Raw genomic sequence first — 18,021 nt, forward strand, 5'->3', positions numbered from 1 at the left:
ATGGAGAGGGCCTTGGGTCTGAATATGGAAGCACCTGGATCCAGCCACACCTGCAGCCACACCGCTACCCCCCCCCCCCTCCCCCGCACATCTCTGTTCTTGAAGCTCATAAAGCCTCTTTTCTGACTCTGACGGCTTGAGTTAGGTTTGAGTCCCTTGCAACCAAGAGCCGCTTAGCTAGGACAACCCCCTCACCCAGCAGCTTGAGATTTGGGGCTCGGGCCTTGTGGGCGGTGTCAGGAACTCCAGGAGTTGGCAAGAGAAGCCCACCAAGGGTCCAGAGGCACAGGGGACCTGCAGACCGCCCGCCAGTGGCTGGCATGGAGGCCGGGATCCCTGGGGTCTGAAGGGCCCACTTCCCGCCAGACCGACGCCAGACAATACCAAGGGGCACCAGGGTCTACCCAGAAAGGTCTTTATTGGCCTCCAGGGCCCTAGTCCAGCCCCACTGTGGGGTCACATGGAAACCCAGGCCTCTTGTCTCACAAAAGTCGGCGTCCTCTGGGAAACTGGCAAGTCCTCAGTGTGGGCGTGGGGGAGGCCGGGCCCACCACGCTACGCGGCAAGCCCTCGGGGCCGGGGGCGGGGAGGCCGGACCCACCACGCTACGCGGCAAGCCCTCGGGGCAGGGGGCGGGAAGGCCGGGCCCACCACGCTAGGCTGGGCGCGGCAGCCCCGGGGCAGGGGGCGGGGGCAGGGGGCGGGGCGGGGCGGGGCGGGTGGGGGCGGGTGCCGGACCCACCACGCTATGCGGCAAGCCCTGGGGGTGGCGGGGACGGGGGCGTGGCGCCGGCCCACCACGCTACAACTTCTTGTTCTTGCTCAGCCGGTTGTGGCGCCAGATGTTCTGTTTCCGCAGCAGCCGCCAGTACTCCCGGGTCTCAGGATCCAGCTCCTCCAGGGTCTTTGGGGGGCCCAAGTTCATCTCGAACAGCCTGACGAGGGCGCAGGCAGGAATCAGAGCTACATGGTGACCCCCTGGGCCACCTGGTGTCCTGGGCACCTCGGGCAGAGGCGGCGACAGGGCCGGGTCCCAAGCCCACTGGTTGGCTGCATGATCTCGGGGTGGTCCTTCCCGGATCCTGGGCTGGGAGGGTCCCTGGCCGTGCAGCAATGCAGCCAACTGCACCCCAATGGCACAACATCTGAGGCTGGCACATGCCAAGCCCTCTCCTGCCTCCCAGCACTGTCCACACCAGGCCACCTGTCCCCACTTGCTCAGACTTCCTGACCCTCCCCAGGCTGCAGATCAGCTTGGGGCCGCAGCAGAGCCCTTCCCGCAGCCCACAGGCCCTGTCCTCGCCTCCTCGCTCTCTCGCCCTCCTCACTCTGCTCCAGCCACACACGCCTCCCGGCTGTTCCTCCAGCACACTAGGTGCAGTCCTGCCCCGGGGCCTTTACACAGGCTGTGTCCATTGCCTGAAAAACCCCTTCCACCCACTCATGTCTTGGCTTCTGTGTCCCCCAAACCTCAGACCAGAGCAGCCAAATGTCCCTGCTCTGTCACTCATTCTCCTGCCCCCTTCCCGGAAGTGTCGCCACCACAGCTGCCTGACTTCCTGCTTCCCGTCTGCCTCCCCAGCTAGTTCTGCCAGTGGTGACTTGTGTCTATTTTGAGCCCTTCTGTATCCTGAAGCCTAGAGCAAGGGCCTGGCAGGCAGTCAGTGGTCAGTAAGTATTTGCAGGCCGGGCGCGGTGGCTCACACCTGTAGTCCCAGCACTTTGGGAGGCCAGGGCGGGTGGATCGCGAGGTTAGGAGTTCGAGACTAGCCTGGAGAACATGGGGAAACCCCGTCTCTACTAAGAATACAAAAATTAGCTGGGTGTGGTGGCGGGCACCTGTAATCCCAGCTACTCGGCAGGCTGAGGCAGGAGAATCGTCTGAACCTGGGAGGCAGAGGTTGCAGTGAGCTGAGATCATGCCACTGCACTCCAGCCAGGGCAATAAGAGCAAAACTCTGTCTAAAAAAAAAAAAAACACAAAAAAATAAACAAGCCACAAAAAAATTAGCTGGGTGTGGGGGTGCATGCCTGTAGTCCCAGCTACTCTGAAGGCTGAGGCAGGAGAATCATCTGAACCCAGGAGGCAGAGTTTGCAGTGAGCCGAGATCGCGTGACTGCATTCCAGACTGGGTGACAGAGTGAGACTCCATCTCAAATAAAAAAACTTTTTTTTTTTTTTTTTTGGAGACCAAATCTCACTCTGTCGCCCAGGCTGGAGTGCAGTGGTGTGACCTTGGCTCACTGCAACGTCCGCCTCCCAGGCTCAAGCAATTCTCGTGCCTCAGCCTCCCAAGTAACTGGGACTACAGGCATGAGCCACCACACCCAGCTAATTTATATATATATATTATATATTACATATGTAAAATACATAAAATATATATGTTATATAGAGAGAGAGACAGAGTTTCGCTCTGTCGCCCAGGCTGGAGTGCAGTGGTGCGATCTGGGCTCACTGCAAGTTCCGCCTCCCAGGTTCACGCCGTTCTGCCTCAGTCTCCCAAGTAGCTGGGACTACAGGCGCCCACCACCACTCCCGGCTAACTTTTTGTACTTTTTTTAGTAGAGACAGGGTTTCACTGTGTTAGCCAGGATGGTCTCGATCTCCTGACCTGGTGATCTGCCCGCCTCGGCCTCCCAGAGTGCTGGGATTACAGGCGTGAGCCACTGCACCCGGCCAATTTTATACTTTTAGTAGAGACGGGGTTTCACCATGTTGGCCAGGCTGGTCTCGAACTCCTGACCTCAAGTGATCTAACCACCTCGGCCTCCCAAAGTGCTGGGATTATGGGCGTGAGCCACTGAGCCCAGCCTGAAAAAAAAAACTTTTGAAGTATTTGCTTAAGAAGAAAGAGCATCATGGCCGGCCGTGGCTCAGCCTGTAATCCCAGCACTTCTCAGAGGCCGAGATGGGTGGATCAATGGTGGTCAGGAGATCGAGACCATGTTGGCTAACACGTGAAACCTCGCCTCTCTACTAAAAATGCCAAAATTAGCCGGGCGAGGCCGTGTCCCAGCTACCGAGGCTGAGGTGGTGGAGAATGGCGCGGAACCCAGGAGGTGGGCTTGCAGTGAGCTGCTGGCGATCCGCCAATTTCACTCCAGCCTGGCGCATAGAGTAGACCCGGCCTCAAAAAAAAAAAAAAAAAAAAAAAAAAGAAGAAAAGAGCATCGTTTTAGGTACTTGAACAGGCGTTCTAATCTCATGAATTCCTCACAGCCGTTGGAGGGAGGGATGGGTCCCATCACCCCGTTACAGATGAGACCACCCAGATGCAGAGCCCTGAAGCCCCTGCCCTGAAGCCAGGATGCGTAGGTATGACTGTGAGGCTCTGGCTGGAGTGGGGATCCGCCTCTCCCAGAAGGGGTCCTCCTGGGGCGGAAGAAGGAATAGTCAGTGCAGGATGACACAGCCTGGTCCACTCACCATTCAGGGTACTCAGCATCCGGTTTCAGGGGTACATCCTGCCCTTCCTTGTAGATGTTGACGCCCATGGCGTATGTGGTGAGCCGGACCGGGTCTGTGCATACGTCGGGGTCCTTGAGGGCCTCACTGGGCACTGCACCTTTTCCGGATTTGCCCCCCTTCATAACTGGGGGGAGGAGAGGGAGAGTCATTTCAGCCCAGTCCTTCCCCTGGAAGCCAAACTTCCCTTACAGAACCCCCTGTCTCAGGTGGCCTCAGCCCCTCACTGGACTCTGTCACACTAAAACCTTTTTTTTTTTTTTTCTGAGATGGAGTCTCACTCTGTTGCCTACGCTGGAGTGCAATGGCATGATCTTGGCTCACTGCAAGCTCTGCCTCCCAGGTTCACGCCATTCTCCTGCCTCAGCTTCCCGAGTAGCTGGGACTACAGGCGCCCACCACCACGCCCTGCTAATTTTTCCGTATTTTTAGTAGAGACAGGGTTTCACTGTGTTAGCCAGGATGGTCTCGATCTCCCGACCTCATGATCTGCCCACCTCGGCCTCCCAAAGTGCTGGGATTACAGGCGTGAACCACCACGTTCGGCCTCTCAAAACTTTTTTTTAAAGACAGGGTCTCGGCCAGGCATAGTGGCTGACGCCTGTAATCTCAGCCCTATGGGAGGCCGAGGTGGGCAGATCACTTGAGGTCAGGTGAGTTTAAGACTAGCCTGGCCGGCCGGGCGCGGTGGCTCAAGCCTGTAATCCCAGCACCTCGGGAGGCTGAGGTAGGACAATCGCTTGAACCCGGGAGGCGGAGCTTGCAGTGAGCCGAGATCACATCACTGCACTCCAGCCTGGGTAACAGAGCAAGACTCCATCTCAAAAAAAAAAAAAATCCAAAAAAATTTAAAAATAAAGGCAGCCCAGGTTGGAGTGCAGGGGCACAATCATGGTTCACTGCAGCCTCAAACTCCCAGGCTCAAGCGATCCTCCTGCCTCTGCCTCCCCAGTAGCTGAGATCACAGGTGTGAGCCACCATGCCCCACTTTTTATTTTTTTAAATTTATTTTTGAGATGGAGTGTCACTGTGTCGCCCAGGCTGGAGTGCAGTGGCGCGATCTTGGCTCACGGCAACCTCCGCCTCCCGGGTTTAAGCGATTCTCCTGTCTCAGCCTCCCGAGTAGCTGGGATTACAGGCACGAGCTGCCACGTCCGGCTAATTTTTTGTACTTTTAGTAGAGGTTTCACTGTGTTGGCCAGGCTGGTCTCGAACTCCTGACCTCAAGTGATGCACCTGCCTCAGCCTCTCAAAGTGCTGGGATTACAGGCGTGAGCTACCGTGCCAGGCACTTTTTTATTTTTTATACAAACAGGGTCCTGCTATGTGGCCCAGGCTGGTCTCGTACTCCTGGGTTCAAGCGATCGATCATGCCTCCTTGGCCTCCCAAAGTGCTGGGAATAAAGATGTGAGCCACCATGCCTGGCCTCAAAATCACTTTAAGTGGGATTTAGACATAGCATTAAGTAACACCGATGCTTGGAATGACCAAGTCATTCAAGTTATATTGTCTGCTATGTGTCTGTCTTTAAGGCCGAACATGTGCCAATCTTCCCCTTTCAACAAAGGAGATCAGGCAAGGCTGTATCCAGCTAAACCTTAATAACCTTGGTTTGTTCTTGCTGAAGTGGCTAAGATTTAAATAGGCTCCATAGTTTCTTTGAATTTTTGGTAACGGCTTGGCCAAGGTCACCCTGCGATTTGGAGGCAGGCAGAGAAACAGGACTGGAACCCAAGTTCATGACCTCCCCAGACTCCCGGCAAATCCCTTCCAACCCGCTCCTGCGCAGTGAAACGCGTGGGCTCCACGTAACCCACACCCTCCTCCCAGGCCTCTCCCCAGCTGGCGCCTGCGCCCTGCGTCCAATCGCTAAGGTTATCTCCAAGCCAGACGCCCGAGCTCCAAGCGGCGCTGGGTCCCTCAAACTGCGCCTGCGCCTACAGCCTGGCAACCGCCTCTCTGCGTTTGCGCATTAGTTCTACCACTGCCTCCCCAACCGGCGCCTGCGCACTGCCAATTCCTCAGAGTACCCACCGTCCTCATTTGGTTCCTGTTAACCCAGCTCACCTGGTTTCTTAGCATAATCCCGGACCAGGAGCCTTCTAGGAGAGGCGGGGTCTAGGAGCTCCCGGGTCCCCCAGCCGGCCCATATCCGGGCAGCCCCTAAAAGGCGTCTGGTCGCCATGACGTATTGCGGGCAGCTTGCACGTGCACGTTTCCGGAAGACGTCAGTGGTCCAAGGGGTGCTCGGGAGTTGTAGGCCCCGTGGAGGTGTCTGGGAAATGTAGTCTCCCAAGTTCTCATACTCTATAGTGATTTCTTTAGACTGTAGACATACGTAGTTACTGTAGAAGGAGGCGTTCAAGGGCTATTTCATTGACCTCTTCTTGCCCTTCTTCAATTATATAACATTTACTAAAAATATCACACTTTATATGTTCCCGATTCCATCCAATGAGTAATTATTCAAAGCTTTAAATTTAAAGAGATTAACAATGAGTCTAATATACCCCAGTAGGCCTGGAGTCTAATCACTGTTAATTTTTATAACATCATATTTTTAACATTATTGTATATAATATATATATAACATATAGTATGTATTATATATAATATACAAATTAATAATATGTATTTTATATATTCTTTTCCAGCCCTACTGCTAAATCCTTAACCCACTCGATCTAATTTAATGCTCACAATTAGGAGGTAGGTACTATTTTTTTCCCCAGCTTATTAGTGAGGAAACTGAGACTCAGGGAGGTAAAGTTCCCAGGACGACCGCAAATCCAGGGTGCACCAACCTGTCTCCCTACTGTGAGCCAAACCGGAAGTCCGTCTTCAACAGGGTTCCCATGTCGCTTCCGGTGCCTCAAGGTCCCAAGGAAACCACCTCTCACACTTCTTTAATATTTCCCAACCCCACTTCTCCGCATCTGCCATCCTTTGGAATAATGAACACGGCCCCCGGAGCCAGGCAGTGATTATTAACCCTATTTTGCAGGGGAAGAAACAGGTCCTGGGGCCAGCCCGGGCTGTCTGCGGGCAGGGAAGCATGGGATTCGAACCCCGGCTCCAACACCTACAGGAGTCCCAGCGCCCCCTCGTGGCGAGGCTGGCTGAGAGAACTACATTTCCCAGCAGGCCTCGCGAGGCCGCGCATGCTCAGTGGGCCAGGGCGCTGTGCGGATGGAGGAGCCAGCGCTGGGACCGGGAATCCCCGAGGTGCGCCTTCTGGGGACGCGGTCTGGGCTATGTCGGGGTCGTACTGGGGGCGCGGGGTCCTGGAGGCTGCGCGGGGCTGAGGCGGCCTCGATTTGGGAAGTGAGTGTCCTCGAGGTGCAGAGCGAGGTCTGAGTCGGCGCTTGAGGTCTTCGGTCTGAGGGCGGACTGGAGTCTGGGCTTGGGGCTGGGTCCTGAAGTCGGGGTCTCAGTTTGGAGTCGATCTTGGGGTAACATTGGAGGTTTGGAGACTCGGGTCTGCTTTATGGCGTCTTGGGTCTCTGGTATTAAGTCCAGGGTCCTGGGTCTAAAGTTCTGGATGGAGGTATTGGGGGTTGAGGTCATGGGACTGAGGTCTTGGGTCTGGGGTCTTGGGGACCTGCTTCTGACGAGTCTGTAGAGTTAGGGTGTGAGGTCTGGGTCTCCAGCCTGGGTTCCGCGTCTCGAGGGAGGAGGACTTGGAAGAACCAGGGCTGGAGTGAGCAGACGTCATTAGTTGGGAGAGGTCTGGGATGACATATACAGGGGCTCGGGAAGCCACTGCCTCACACCTCCCCATTCTGCGCCTCAGTTTCTTCATCTGTAAAATGGGAATCCTAACTCCTTGTAAGGGTTGTCGGGGATTAAATTACGTACCCTGTGTGAACAGTACCCGCTAGAGCCTAGCACCGGATAGGCACCCAGGAAACCTCAGGTTTTATGGTTTTTGGGGTTTTTGTTTTTTGTTTTTTGTTTTTTTAAGACAAGGCCTCACTCTGTCGCCCAGACTGGAGTGCAGTGGCACAATCAAGGCTCACTGCAGCCTCTGCCTCCCCTGGCTCAAGTGATCCTCCCACCTCAACCTCTCAAGTAGCTGGGACTACGGGCATACACCACCACCCCTAGCTAATTTTTTTTTTTTTTTTTTTTGAGACAGAGTCTCGCTCTGTCGCCCAACCTGGAGTGCAATGGCGCGATCTCAGCTCACTGCAACCTTCACCCCCCGGGTTCAAGCAATTCTCTTGCCTCAGCCTCTTGAGTAGCTGGGATTACAGACATCCGCCACCACACCTGGCTAATTTTTTGTATTTTTAGTAGAGACGGAATTTCACCATGTTGGTCAGGCTGGTCTCGAACTCCTTGTGATCCATCTGCCTTGGCCTCCCAAGGTGCTGGGATTACAGGCATGAGCCACTGTGCCCGGCCTTAATTCTTTTTGTATTTTTTGTAGAGATAGGGTCTTGTTCTGTTGCCCAGGCTGATCTTGAACTCCTGGGTTCAGTCAGCCCTTCTTGGCCTCCCAAAGTGCTGGGATTACAGGCATGAACCACTGTACCCGGGTGAAACCTCAGCGCTGACTCTCTGTCTTTCAGCTGCTTGAAGATGCCAGCCTAAGCCTGGAGTCCAGGCATGGACTTCCCCACAATTTCCCGATCCTCTTCGGGGCTTCCAGCCATGGACTTGGAGGAGCCTAGGGACATTCTTGTGCCCCCTGAGGACCTCACCCCTCACAGCCAGTGGGACCCTGTGCCAGGAGGCCCCGGCAGCCTGAGTCGGATGGAACTTGATGAGTCAAGTGTTCAGGAGCTGGTGCAGCAGTTTGAAGCTCTGCCGGGTGATCTGGTGGGCCCATCCCCAGATGGAACCCCCTGTCCCCTACACATTGCCACAGGCCACGGCCTGGCCTCCCAGGAGATCGCCGATGCCCACGGGCTCCTGTCTGCTGAAGCTGGCCGGGATGACCTGCTGAGCCTCTTGCACTGCGAGGAATGCTCACCTTCCCAGCCTGGTCCTGAAGAGCCTCTAGAGCCTGCCCCCCGACTGTTGCAGCCTCCTGAGGACCCAGATGAGGATTCTGACTCCCCAGACTGGGTGGAGGGGGCCTCTGCTGAGCAGGGGGGCAGCAGGAGCTCAAGCAGTTCCCCAGAACCCTGGCTGGAGACGGTGCCTCTAGTCGCACCTGAAGAGCCACCCGCTGGTGCCCAGGTAGTGCCTGCCCCACCCTCCAGGTGTCCTGGACTGCCTGGAACCAAGCAGGGGGACTCAGTCCTGCCCCTCCTCTGTCTTCTTCCAGAGCCCCGAGACCCTGGCTTCCTACCCTGCCCCCCAGGAGGGTGAGTGTCCCGCCCACCCTAGCCTCAGGGACTAAGGCCCCTAGACAGCCAGAATCAGGCTTCCAAAGTCTGGCAACAGTTTGCCAGGAAGGATGAGGTTCTCAGGAGGCTCTGAGGGTGGTTTCGAGCAGATCCCGGCTGGCCAGGGAGAGGAGAGCCAGTCTTGAGAACGGGGTAGAGTGAGAAGGGGGCTGTGGGGCAGCTTTGGCCACTGGCAGCACTCGCTTCTAGAGCCGGGCTTGGCAAATCATCATCGTCGGGCCAGACCCAGCTCACTGCCTGCTCACATAGGTCTTTAGTTAAAGATGGTTTTTGTGTGTATTTTTCTTTTAACTTTTTTTTTTGATGACTTCTGTTTTCCAGGCTGGAGTGCGGTGGCTTGATCTCAGCTCACTGCAACCTCCATCTCCCAGGTTCAAGCGATCCTCCCACCACAGTTTCCCAAATAGCTGAGACTACAGGTGCATGCCACCATGCCCAGCTAATTTTATTTTGTATTTATTTGGGTCGAGATGGGGTTTCACCATGTTGCCCAAGCTGGTTTCAAACTCCTGAGCTCAAGCGATCTGCCTGCCTTGGCCTCCCAGAGTGCTGGGATTACAGGCGTGAGCCACTGTGCCCGGGTGGCCTTTGCATTTTTAATTGAAAGAAGAATACTATTTCTTTCTTTTTTTTTTTTTTTTTGAGTCAGAGTCTGTCGCCCAGGCTGGAGTGCAGTGGTGCGATCCTGGCTCACTGCAACCTCCGCCTCCTGGGTTCAAGCAATTTTTCTGCCTCAGCCTCCCGAGTAGCTGGGATTACAGGCACCTGCCACCACGCCCAGCTAATTTGTGTGTTTTTAGTAGAGATGGGGTTTCATTGTGTTGGCCAGGCTGGTCTCAAACTCTGGACCTCAAGTGATTCGGCCGCCTTGGCCTCCCAAAGTGCTGGGATTACAAGCGTGAGCCACTGCACTGGGCTGAAGAATACTATTTCTTCACATGAAAATGATATACTAGGCTGGATATGGTGGCTCACACCTGTAATCCCGGCTCTTTGGGAGGCTAAGGCAGGAGGATTGCTTGAGCCCAGGAGTTGGAGACCAGCTGGGGCAACATAGCAAGACCCCATCTCTACAAAAAATGTTTAAAATTAGCCAGGCGTGGCAGTGCATGCCTGTAGTCCCAGCTACTCAGGAGGCTGAGGTGAAAGAAGTTCTTGAGCCCAGGGAGTTGAGACTGCGGTGAGCCGAGATCATGCCAATGCACTATGCAACCAAAGCAACAGAGCGAGACCTTGTCTCAAAAATAAAAAAATGCAATTCAAATTTTAGTGTGCATAAGCCGGGCATGGTGGCTCATGCCTATAATCCCAGCACTTTGGGAATTCGAGGCAGGCGGATCACGAGGTCAGGAGTTTGAGACCAGCCTGGCCAACATTGGTAAAACCCCGTCTCTACTAAAAATGCAAAAATTAGCCAGGTGTGGTGGTGCGCGCCTGTAATCCCAGCTACTCAGGAGGCTGTGGCAGGAGAATCGCATGAACCTGGGAGGCGGAGGCTGCAGTGAGCCGAGATTGCACCATTGCACTACAGCCTGGGCAATATCGTGAGACTCCGTCTCAAAAAATAATAATAATAGTAACAAATTTCAGTGTACATAAAGTTTTATTGGTACACATCATGCTTGGTCATTCATGTGTTGTCCATGGCTGCTCTGCTGTTAGAATGGCAGAGCTGAGTAGCTGCAGCAGAGACCTTGTGACCTACAGGGCTGAAAATATTTACTCTTTGGCCCTTTACAGAAAATGTTTGCCAATCGCTGCCCTAAAAGCATGGGAAGAACAATTTCTGGCCCTCTGGAATGTTCTAGACTTTTTTTTCAGTGACGCACACTCAGCTCACTGCAGCCTCTGCCGCCCGGGTTCAAATGATTCTCCTACTTCAGCCTCCTGAGTAGCTGAGATTACAGGTGTCTGCCACCATGCCCGGCTAATTTTTGTATTTTTAGTAGAGATGGGGTTTCACCATCTCGGTCAGTCTGGTCTCAAACTCCTGACCTTGTCATCCACCTGCCTCAGCTTCCCAAAATGCTGGGATTACAGGTGTGAGCCACCGCGCCGAGCCTGTGTTCTAGACTTTCCTAAGAATACAGGTCAGATAGTAAGTTCTGGCCAGGAAGGGCGGCTCACATCTGTAATCCCAACACTTTGGGAGGCCAGAATGGGAGGCTCGATTGAGCCCAGGAGTTCGAGACCAGCCTGGGCAACACAGCAACACTCTGTCTCTACAAAAATAAAATCCCGGCCGGGCGCGGTGGCTCAAGCCTGTAATCCCAGCACTTTGGGAGGCCGAGACGGGCGGATCATGAGGTCAGGAGATCGAGACCATCCTGGCTAACACGGTGAAACCCCGTCTCTATTAAGAAATAGAAAAAAAAAACTAGCCGGGCGAGGTGGCGGGCGCCTGTAGTCCCAGCTACTCGGGAGGCTGAGGCCGGAGAATGGCGTGAACCCGGGAGGCGGAGCTTGCAGTGAGCTGAGATCCGGCCACTGCACTCCAGCCTGGGTGACAGAGCGAGACTCCGTCTCAAAAAAAAAAAAATAAATAAATAAAATAAAATAAAATCCCCCCAAAAATTAGCTGGGCACATGGCATGGGTCTGTAATCCCAGCTATTTGGGAGGCTGATGTGGGAGGATTGCTTGAGCCCAGGAGTTGGAGACCAGCCTGGGCAACACAGCAAAACCCTGTCTCTACAAAAATAAAATACCGCCCCCCCAAAATTAGCCGGGCACGTGGCATGGGTCTGTAATCCCAGCTACTTGGGAGGCTGAGGTGGGACGATCACTTGAGGCTGCAGTGAGCCAAGATTGTGCCTCTGCACTCCACCCAGGGTGACACAGGGAGACCATGTCTCAAAAAAAAAAAAAAAAAAGCAGTTCTGTGGTTGTAGAGAGAAGAACTGGTTTGAACCTATAGCTCTAAGAAGGTTCTAGAATCATGAGCAGAGCTGCGACGCCTTGGGAGTTCCCAGGCTTGGCGTTTTGTCTGTGTTTCTAGGTTCTAGGAGTCTGGGCTGATGAGAATATGCTCAGAATTGGTGAACAGAGCCATCTGCTTCTACTCAAGACTGGAAAATTCCAGAAATGGAGGGAATAGTTATCTGGTGTTCTAGAACCCTGGGCAGAGCTGTCCAATTATAGTGTAATCAGAAAGTTCTAGATGGAAGTACAATAGAAATATAATGTGAGCCATATATGATTTAAAATTTTATAGTTATCCACATTAAAAAATTAAAAACAGGTGAAATAACTTTTTTTTTGTTTTTAACTGAGACGGAGTCTCGCTGTGTCACCCAGGCTGGAGTGCAGTGGCTCAATCTCAGCTCACCGCAGCCTCCGTCTCCCAGATTCAAGCAATTCTCTCGCCTCAGCCTCCTGAGTAGCTGGGACTATAGGAGTATGCCACCATATCTGGCTAAGAAATTAACTTTAATAACATTTTAAGTAAGCTAACATATTTAAAATATTATTTCCACATATAATCAATATTTTTAAATTACTTTTTTATTTTTTTGAGACACGGTCTCACCCTGTTGCCCAGGCTGGAGTGCAGTGGCGCGATCTCGGCTCACTGCAACCACTGCCTCCCGGGTTTAAGTGATTCTCCTTCCTCAGCCTCCCGAGTAGCTGGGATTATAGGCACCCGCCACCATGCCTGGCTAATTTTGGTATTTTTAGTAGAGACAGGGTTTCACCATGTTGGCCCGGCTGGTCTCAAACTCCTGACCTCAGGTGATCCGCCCGCCTTGGCCTCCCAAAGTGTTGGGATTACAGGCGTGAACCACCACGCCTGGCCTTAAATTACTTTTCTGCATGCTAATCTTCAATAGCTAGTGTATATTTTCTATTTACGTCTCTATTCAGAGAAGCCGCATTTCAAGTCTGTGACAGATACATGTGCCTGGTGCTACACACTGAATGGTGCATCTGTAGAACCCCAGAGTGGAGCTCTTGTTCCAGAATGTTTAGATCATGAAATCATGACAGTGGGCAGAAGCGACTGTGGTGGAGGATGACTTTCACTGAGGGGTGTCCAGAACTGGGCCCTACGCCTGTGGTTCTAAACCAAAGAGCAGTAGTTACTACTTAGAATATTCTAGAGCCACCAGCAGAGCTGTCTGGCTTTAGGTAGCTCAGGGAATTCTAGAACCATGGGAGTCAAGCTTCTTTTTTCACCCTTTTGGTTTTTGGAGACGGAATCTTGCCCTGTCGCCCAGGCGGGTGTGCAGTGGCGCGATCTCTCTCGGCTCACTGCAACCTCCACCTCCTGGGTTCAAGTGATTCTCCCGCCTCAGCTTTCGAGTAGCCAGGATTACAGGCATGTGCCACCACGCCCAGCTAATTTTTGTATTTTTAGTAGAGACAGGGTTTCGTCATGTTGGCCAGGCTGGTCTCGAACTCCTGACCTCCGGTGATCCACCTATCTCGGCCTCCCAAAGTGCTGGAATGACAGGCGTGAGCTACCGCGCCTGGCCAGGAGTAAAGCTTTATGTAGTTCTGGGCTGGGTTGGGAGTATTCTAGAACTGTTCTGGAATTCTCCTGGAACAGAATTGTTTGTTCCTCGACTGGTCAGGTAATTCTTAGAATCACTGGTGTAGCCAAGGTGTGAACTACTGAAGGAGATTCTAGAACCACAGGGAGAGCTGTCTGACGCCGTTGTGATTAAGATGTTCTGGAATCATGGAGAAGTCTGATTCTAGAGGGATAATAAGTTTCTAGAACTCCTGACAGAATTGTTATGAGACCTGTCAGAGAGTTCTGGAATCAAGGGTCAGAATCAACTGGGGTTCTGGACAGTATGGGAATTTTTTTAGACAGGCAGCCAGTTCTCTCTCTATTCTGGGCAGTTCTACAACCCAGGCACAGAGCTGACTGCTATCCTGGGCTGACTGGAGACAGTTCTAGAACAGTGGGCAATGCTGGCCAGTTCTAGATTGATTGAGGGAACTCCAGAACCGAGAAGCAGAGGTCCACTGTGGTTCTAGAATGTTGTGGAGGTTTAGAAATAGGAGTGGGGGGTGGGGCACGGTGGTTCACGCCTATCATCCCAGCACTTCAGGAGGCCAAGGCGGGTGGATCACTTGAGGTCAGGAGTTTGAGACCAGCCTGGCCAACATGGCGAAACCTCGTCTCTACTAAAAATACAAAAATTAGCCAGGCATGGTGGCGGGCGCCTGTAATCCCAGCTACTCATGAGGCTGAGGCAGGAGAATCACTTGAACCTGGAAGGCAGAGGTTGCAGTGAGCTGAGATCACACCACTGAGCTCCAGCCTGGGCGACAGTGAGACTGTGTCTCAAAAAATGTAGACGTGGGACTGTCTGGTTCTGGCCCGATCCTGGAGTTCTGGGGATATGGGGTGAAGGTATCTGTGGGTGCTAGATCTGGCTTTGAATCTAGCCATGGCCTGGACTCACTGGCTTTCCCGCCTGCGAGTCCTTGCGGGATGGACAGAAGGTTCTAGATCTGTGAGGGCCAGGCTGCTTGGATGGTTCTAGAACAGTGGGCTGTGCTTCCTGGCTGGAGAGTGCTCAGCCACCAGCTAGAACACTGTGTCTTCCGACCATCTCGGAGAGCACAGCCCTGGGGCAGAGCCCGTGGGAGTGGGCCCCTGAGGGCTGACCCTCTCCGCTGTCGCCCTCAGTGCCCGGTCCCTGTGACCATGAAGACCTCCTGGATGGTGTCATATTTGGGGCCAGGTACCTGGGTTCCACCCAGCTGGTATCAGAACGGAACCCGCCCACCAGCACACGCATGGCTCAGGCCCGGGAGGCCATGGACCGCGTCAAGGTGAGGGGGCGGCCGGGGGCGGGTGGGCAGGCGGGTGGGCTGCGGGTTGGGTCTGTGGGAGCCTCCACCTCCCACGCCACCCCCCACAGGCCCCCGACGGGGAGACCCAGCCCATGACGGAGGTGGACCTGTTTGTCTCCACCAAGAGGATCAAGGTCTTGACAGCGGATTCCCAGGTACGGGGCAGGGACCTGGCCCCAGGGATGCGGGTGGGGTGATCGAGCCTGGCAGGGCCCCCCAGCCCACCCAGGCTGCCTCTCCCGCCCCCAGGAGGCCATGATGGACCACGCCCTGCATACTATCTCCTACATAGCCGACATCGGCTGCGTGCTGGTGCTGATGGCGCGGCGGCGGCTGGCGCGGAGGCCGGCCCCCCAGGACCACGGCCGTCGCCTGTACAAGATGCTCTGCCACGTGTTCCACGCGGAGGACGTGAGCAGCCAGGGCGTGGGGCCACCCTTCTGAGGCCCTCCTCACGGCAACTGTTTACCCGCCTTGCTGGGCCACGCGTTTAGCCTCCCTCCCATAAGCTTATTTTTTTAATTCTTTTTTTGGGACAGGGTCTCCCTGTCACCCAGGCCGGAGTGCAGTGGGACGATTGTAGTTCACTGCAGCCTCTGCCCCCTACCAGGCTCAAGCGATCCTCCCACTTCAGCCCCCCTAGTAGCTGGGACCACAGGGCGTCACCATACCTGGCTAATTTTTGGATTTTTGATAGAGACAGGGTCTCGCTCTGTTGCCCAGGTGAACATAGAGTCTCAAACTCCTGGGCTCCAGTGATCCACCCACCTCGGCCTCCCAAAGTGCTGGGATTACAGGCGTGAGCTACCGCGCCCATCCTCCCATAAGCCTCCAAGACCCTAGCTGTCTCCCTGAAACCTCGCCCACTCCTGGGCTGTCCCTGCCACCCATCAGGCCCCAGGCCCCCTGGCTGGGTCTCTGGTAGCTTTTCCCACAGCCCATGCTCAGGGAGCTGCCTCCCTCATCGTCGCCCCAGCCCAGGGCTGCCCCTACCCTTCCTTCTTCCTGTAGATTCCCCAAGATACGGCTGTCTCTCCACCTCCCCCAAAGCCCCAGGGCAGGCGGCTGTGTCCTGGGACTCTCACCCTACGTGGGGACAGGAGGGCTCAGCTCTGAGGACCCTGGGGACTTCGGGGACCTGGAGGAGGTGGGTGGGACACCCCAGGGACGCGCCGCCCCTCCCCGCAGGCCCAGCTCATCGCCCAGGCCATCGGCCAGGCCTTCGCCGCCGCCTACAGCCAGTTCCTGCGGGAAAGCGGCATCGACCCCAGCCAGGTGGGCGCGCAGCCGAGCCCGGGCCCCGGGCACCTCCACAACGGGGACCTGGACCACTTCTCCAACAGCGACAACTGCCGGGAGGTGAGTGAGGCGCCGGGCAGCCCCCGCCTGGCCCCTGCCCCCCCGTGCACCTGCACCAGGCCCTCCCAAGCAGCCTCCGCACCCCCTTTCTGTCCCAGGTGCTCCTCGAGAAGCGGCGAGGGGAGGGCCTGGGCGTGGCCCTGGTGGAGTCGGGCTGGGGCTCCCTGCTGCCCACAGCCGTCATCGCCAACCTGCTGCACGGGGGGCCCGCTGAGCGCTCGGGAGCCCTCAGCATCGGGGACCGCCTGACCGCCATCAATGGGACCAGCCTGGTGGGGCTGCCTCTGGCCGCGTGCCAGGCCGCCGTCCGCGTGAGTTTCCTGGGGTGGCGGGGCCCCCACATTCCCAGGAAGGGGAACTGAGTCCCAGAGAGGTCTCTTCCCTGGCCAGGTCTCTCCAGGCCAGCCGGGAGGGACAAAGTCTAACTTTCAAGTCCTGCCCACTCGTGTGCCCTTGGGGAAACTGAGGCCTGGAGAAGGGAGGCCGCTTGTCCAGGGCACCTCCCTAGAACCAGAGCCAGGATGGAAATGCGGGTGGCCCAGCGCCAGGGCTGGGCGGCTCGCTGTCTAACAAGAGACAGCTGATTTCTAGGGGGGTTTGTTTGTTTGAGACAAGGTCTTACTCTCTTGCCCAGACTGGGGGGCAGTAGTGCACCTGTGGCTCACTGCAGCCTTGACCTCCTGGGCTCAAGCAATTCTGCCTCAGCCTCCCGAGTAGCTGGGACCACAGGTGTGCACCACCACGCCAAGCTAATTGTTTTACTTTTTGTAGAGATGGGGTCTCACTATGTTGGCCAGGCTGGTCTTGAACTCCTGCCCTTAAGTGACCCACCTGCCTAATCCCACAGTGCTGGGATTACAGGCGTGAGCCACTGCGCCTGGCCATGTTTTTGAGTCTTAACCTTTGTTGTTCAGATGGGGAAACTGAGGCCCAGAGGTAGGGAGGGACCTGCCTCCGTCAGAAGGATGAGGCCACAGTCCGTGCAGCCTCTTACAGACGCTTGCAGCCTGCCTGGAGAGCCCGGCTGTCGGCTTGGCTTTTGGCCATAAGGAAGCGATATGGCTCGGGTCACACAGCTTCGACCCCAAGCCCACCGGGCCCGAGTCTGTTCTCCACCACATCTGAGGGGTCTCCCAGAATTGAGCCCCTGCACTCCAGGTCTCTGGTTTATGAGAGGGTAAACTGAGGCCCAGAGGGGGCTACAGCCTGCCAGGCTGTCCAGCAGCTGAGTGAGGCCAACGGCCCCCGCCCTGCAGGAGACGAAGTCGCAGACGTCGGTGACACTCAGCATCGTCCACTGCCCGCCTGTCACCACCGCCATCATCCACCGGCCCCACACTCGCGAGCAACTGGGCTTCTGCGTGGAGGACGGCATCGTGAGGCCCCGGCCCCTGGCCCGCGGTGGGGAGGAGGGCGGCCCTGAGCACGGCCCCTGAGCAGCCCCCACCTCTTTCCCATTCCCCGCTTTCCTCCCCCAGATCTGCAGCCTTCTCCGCGGCGGCATCGCCGAGCGCGGGGGCATCCGTGTGGGCCACCGCATCATTGAGATCAATGGGCAGAGCGTGGTGGCCACGCCACACGCCCGCATCATCGAGCTGCTCACCGAGGCCTACGGCGAGGTGTGCAGGTGGTGGGTGGTGGCCAGGGGCGCCCCCACGTCCCTGGCAAGCCCAGGCCTGCCCTGAACCCCATTCTGCCTCCACTCCCCAGGTACATATCAAGACGATGCCAGCCGCCACATACCGCCTCCTTACAGGCCAGGAGCAGCCCGTGTACCTGTGACCACCATGTCCCTCGCCTGCCACTGTGCCTTCGCCTCCATGGCCCCGGAGCCCCATCCTGGGCCTGCCTTGGCTGGCCAGGACCCCAGCAGTTCTTGGTCCTGTATGATTTCCTGATACAAAAACAGTAAAAGCTTATGCAAGCGGCAAAGTCTCGGATCAGGGTCTACGAGACCGAGGAAGGTGAGCCCGGGGCTTGGCCCTCTCACCACCTTATCCTTCCCGGAAGCCACTAGAGGCCGGT

The 18,021-nt window shown here is 55.7% G+C and overlaps 2 protein-coding genes across 4 annotated transcripts; one reads left to right on the top strand and one right to left on the bottom strand.

Annotated features, from left to right (window-relative positions):
- Positions 1-399: 399 nt before the first annotated feature.
- On the bottom strand, positions 400-5,704 carry MRPL54 (mitochondrial ribosomal protein L54). Its single transcript, XM_021930539.2, has 4 exons — positions 5,538-5,704; positions 3,431-3,596; positions 799-935; positions 400-651 (listed from the first exon to the last, which is right to left on the bottom strand). The coding sequence occupies exons 1-3, from the start codon at positions 5,653-5,655 to the stop codon at positions 803-805; spliced, it is 417 nt and encodes a 138-aa protein (XP_021786231.1). The 5' UTR covers positions 5,656-5,704; the 3' UTR covers positions 400-651; positions 799-802.
- Positions 5,705-6,581: 877 nt separating this feature from the next.
- Positions 6,582-17,928, top strand: APBA3 (amyloid beta precursor protein binding family A member 3). 3 transcript variants are annotated; one of them, XM_031660119.1, is made up of 11 exons: positions 6,582-6,695; positions 8,045-8,657; positions 8,746-8,785; positions 14,471-14,616; positions 14,706-14,792; positions 14,887-15,048; positions 15,826-15,996; positions 16,095-16,307; positions 17,253-17,372; positions 17,475-17,615; positions 17,707-17,928. In XM_031660119.1, the coding sequence occupies exons 2-11, from the start codon at positions 8,082-8,084 to the stop codon at positions 17,776-17,778; spliced, it is 1,728 nt and encodes a 575-aa protein (XP_031515979.1). In that variant the 5' UTR covers positions 6,582-6,695; positions 8,045-8,081; the 3' UTR covers positions 17,779-17,928. The 3 variants fall into 3 exon arrangements, with proteins under 3 accessions (XP_031515979.1, XP_031515981.1, XP_031515980.1); XM_031660120.1 differs by having other exon boundaries at positions 6,636-6,794; XM_031660121.1 differs by lacking the exons at positions 17,475-17,615; positions 17,707-17,928 and having other exon boundaries at positions 16,911-17,350.
- Positions 17,929-18,021: the final 93 nt, after the last annotated feature.

This window comes from Papio anubis, chromosome 20 (assembly GCF_008728515.1).
Source record: "Papio anubis isolate 15944 chromosome 20, Panubis1.0, whole genome shotgun sequence".
Classification (NCBI taxonomy): domain Eukaryota; kingdom Metazoa; phylum Chordata; class Mammalia; order Primates; family Cercopithecidae; genus Papio; species Papio anubis.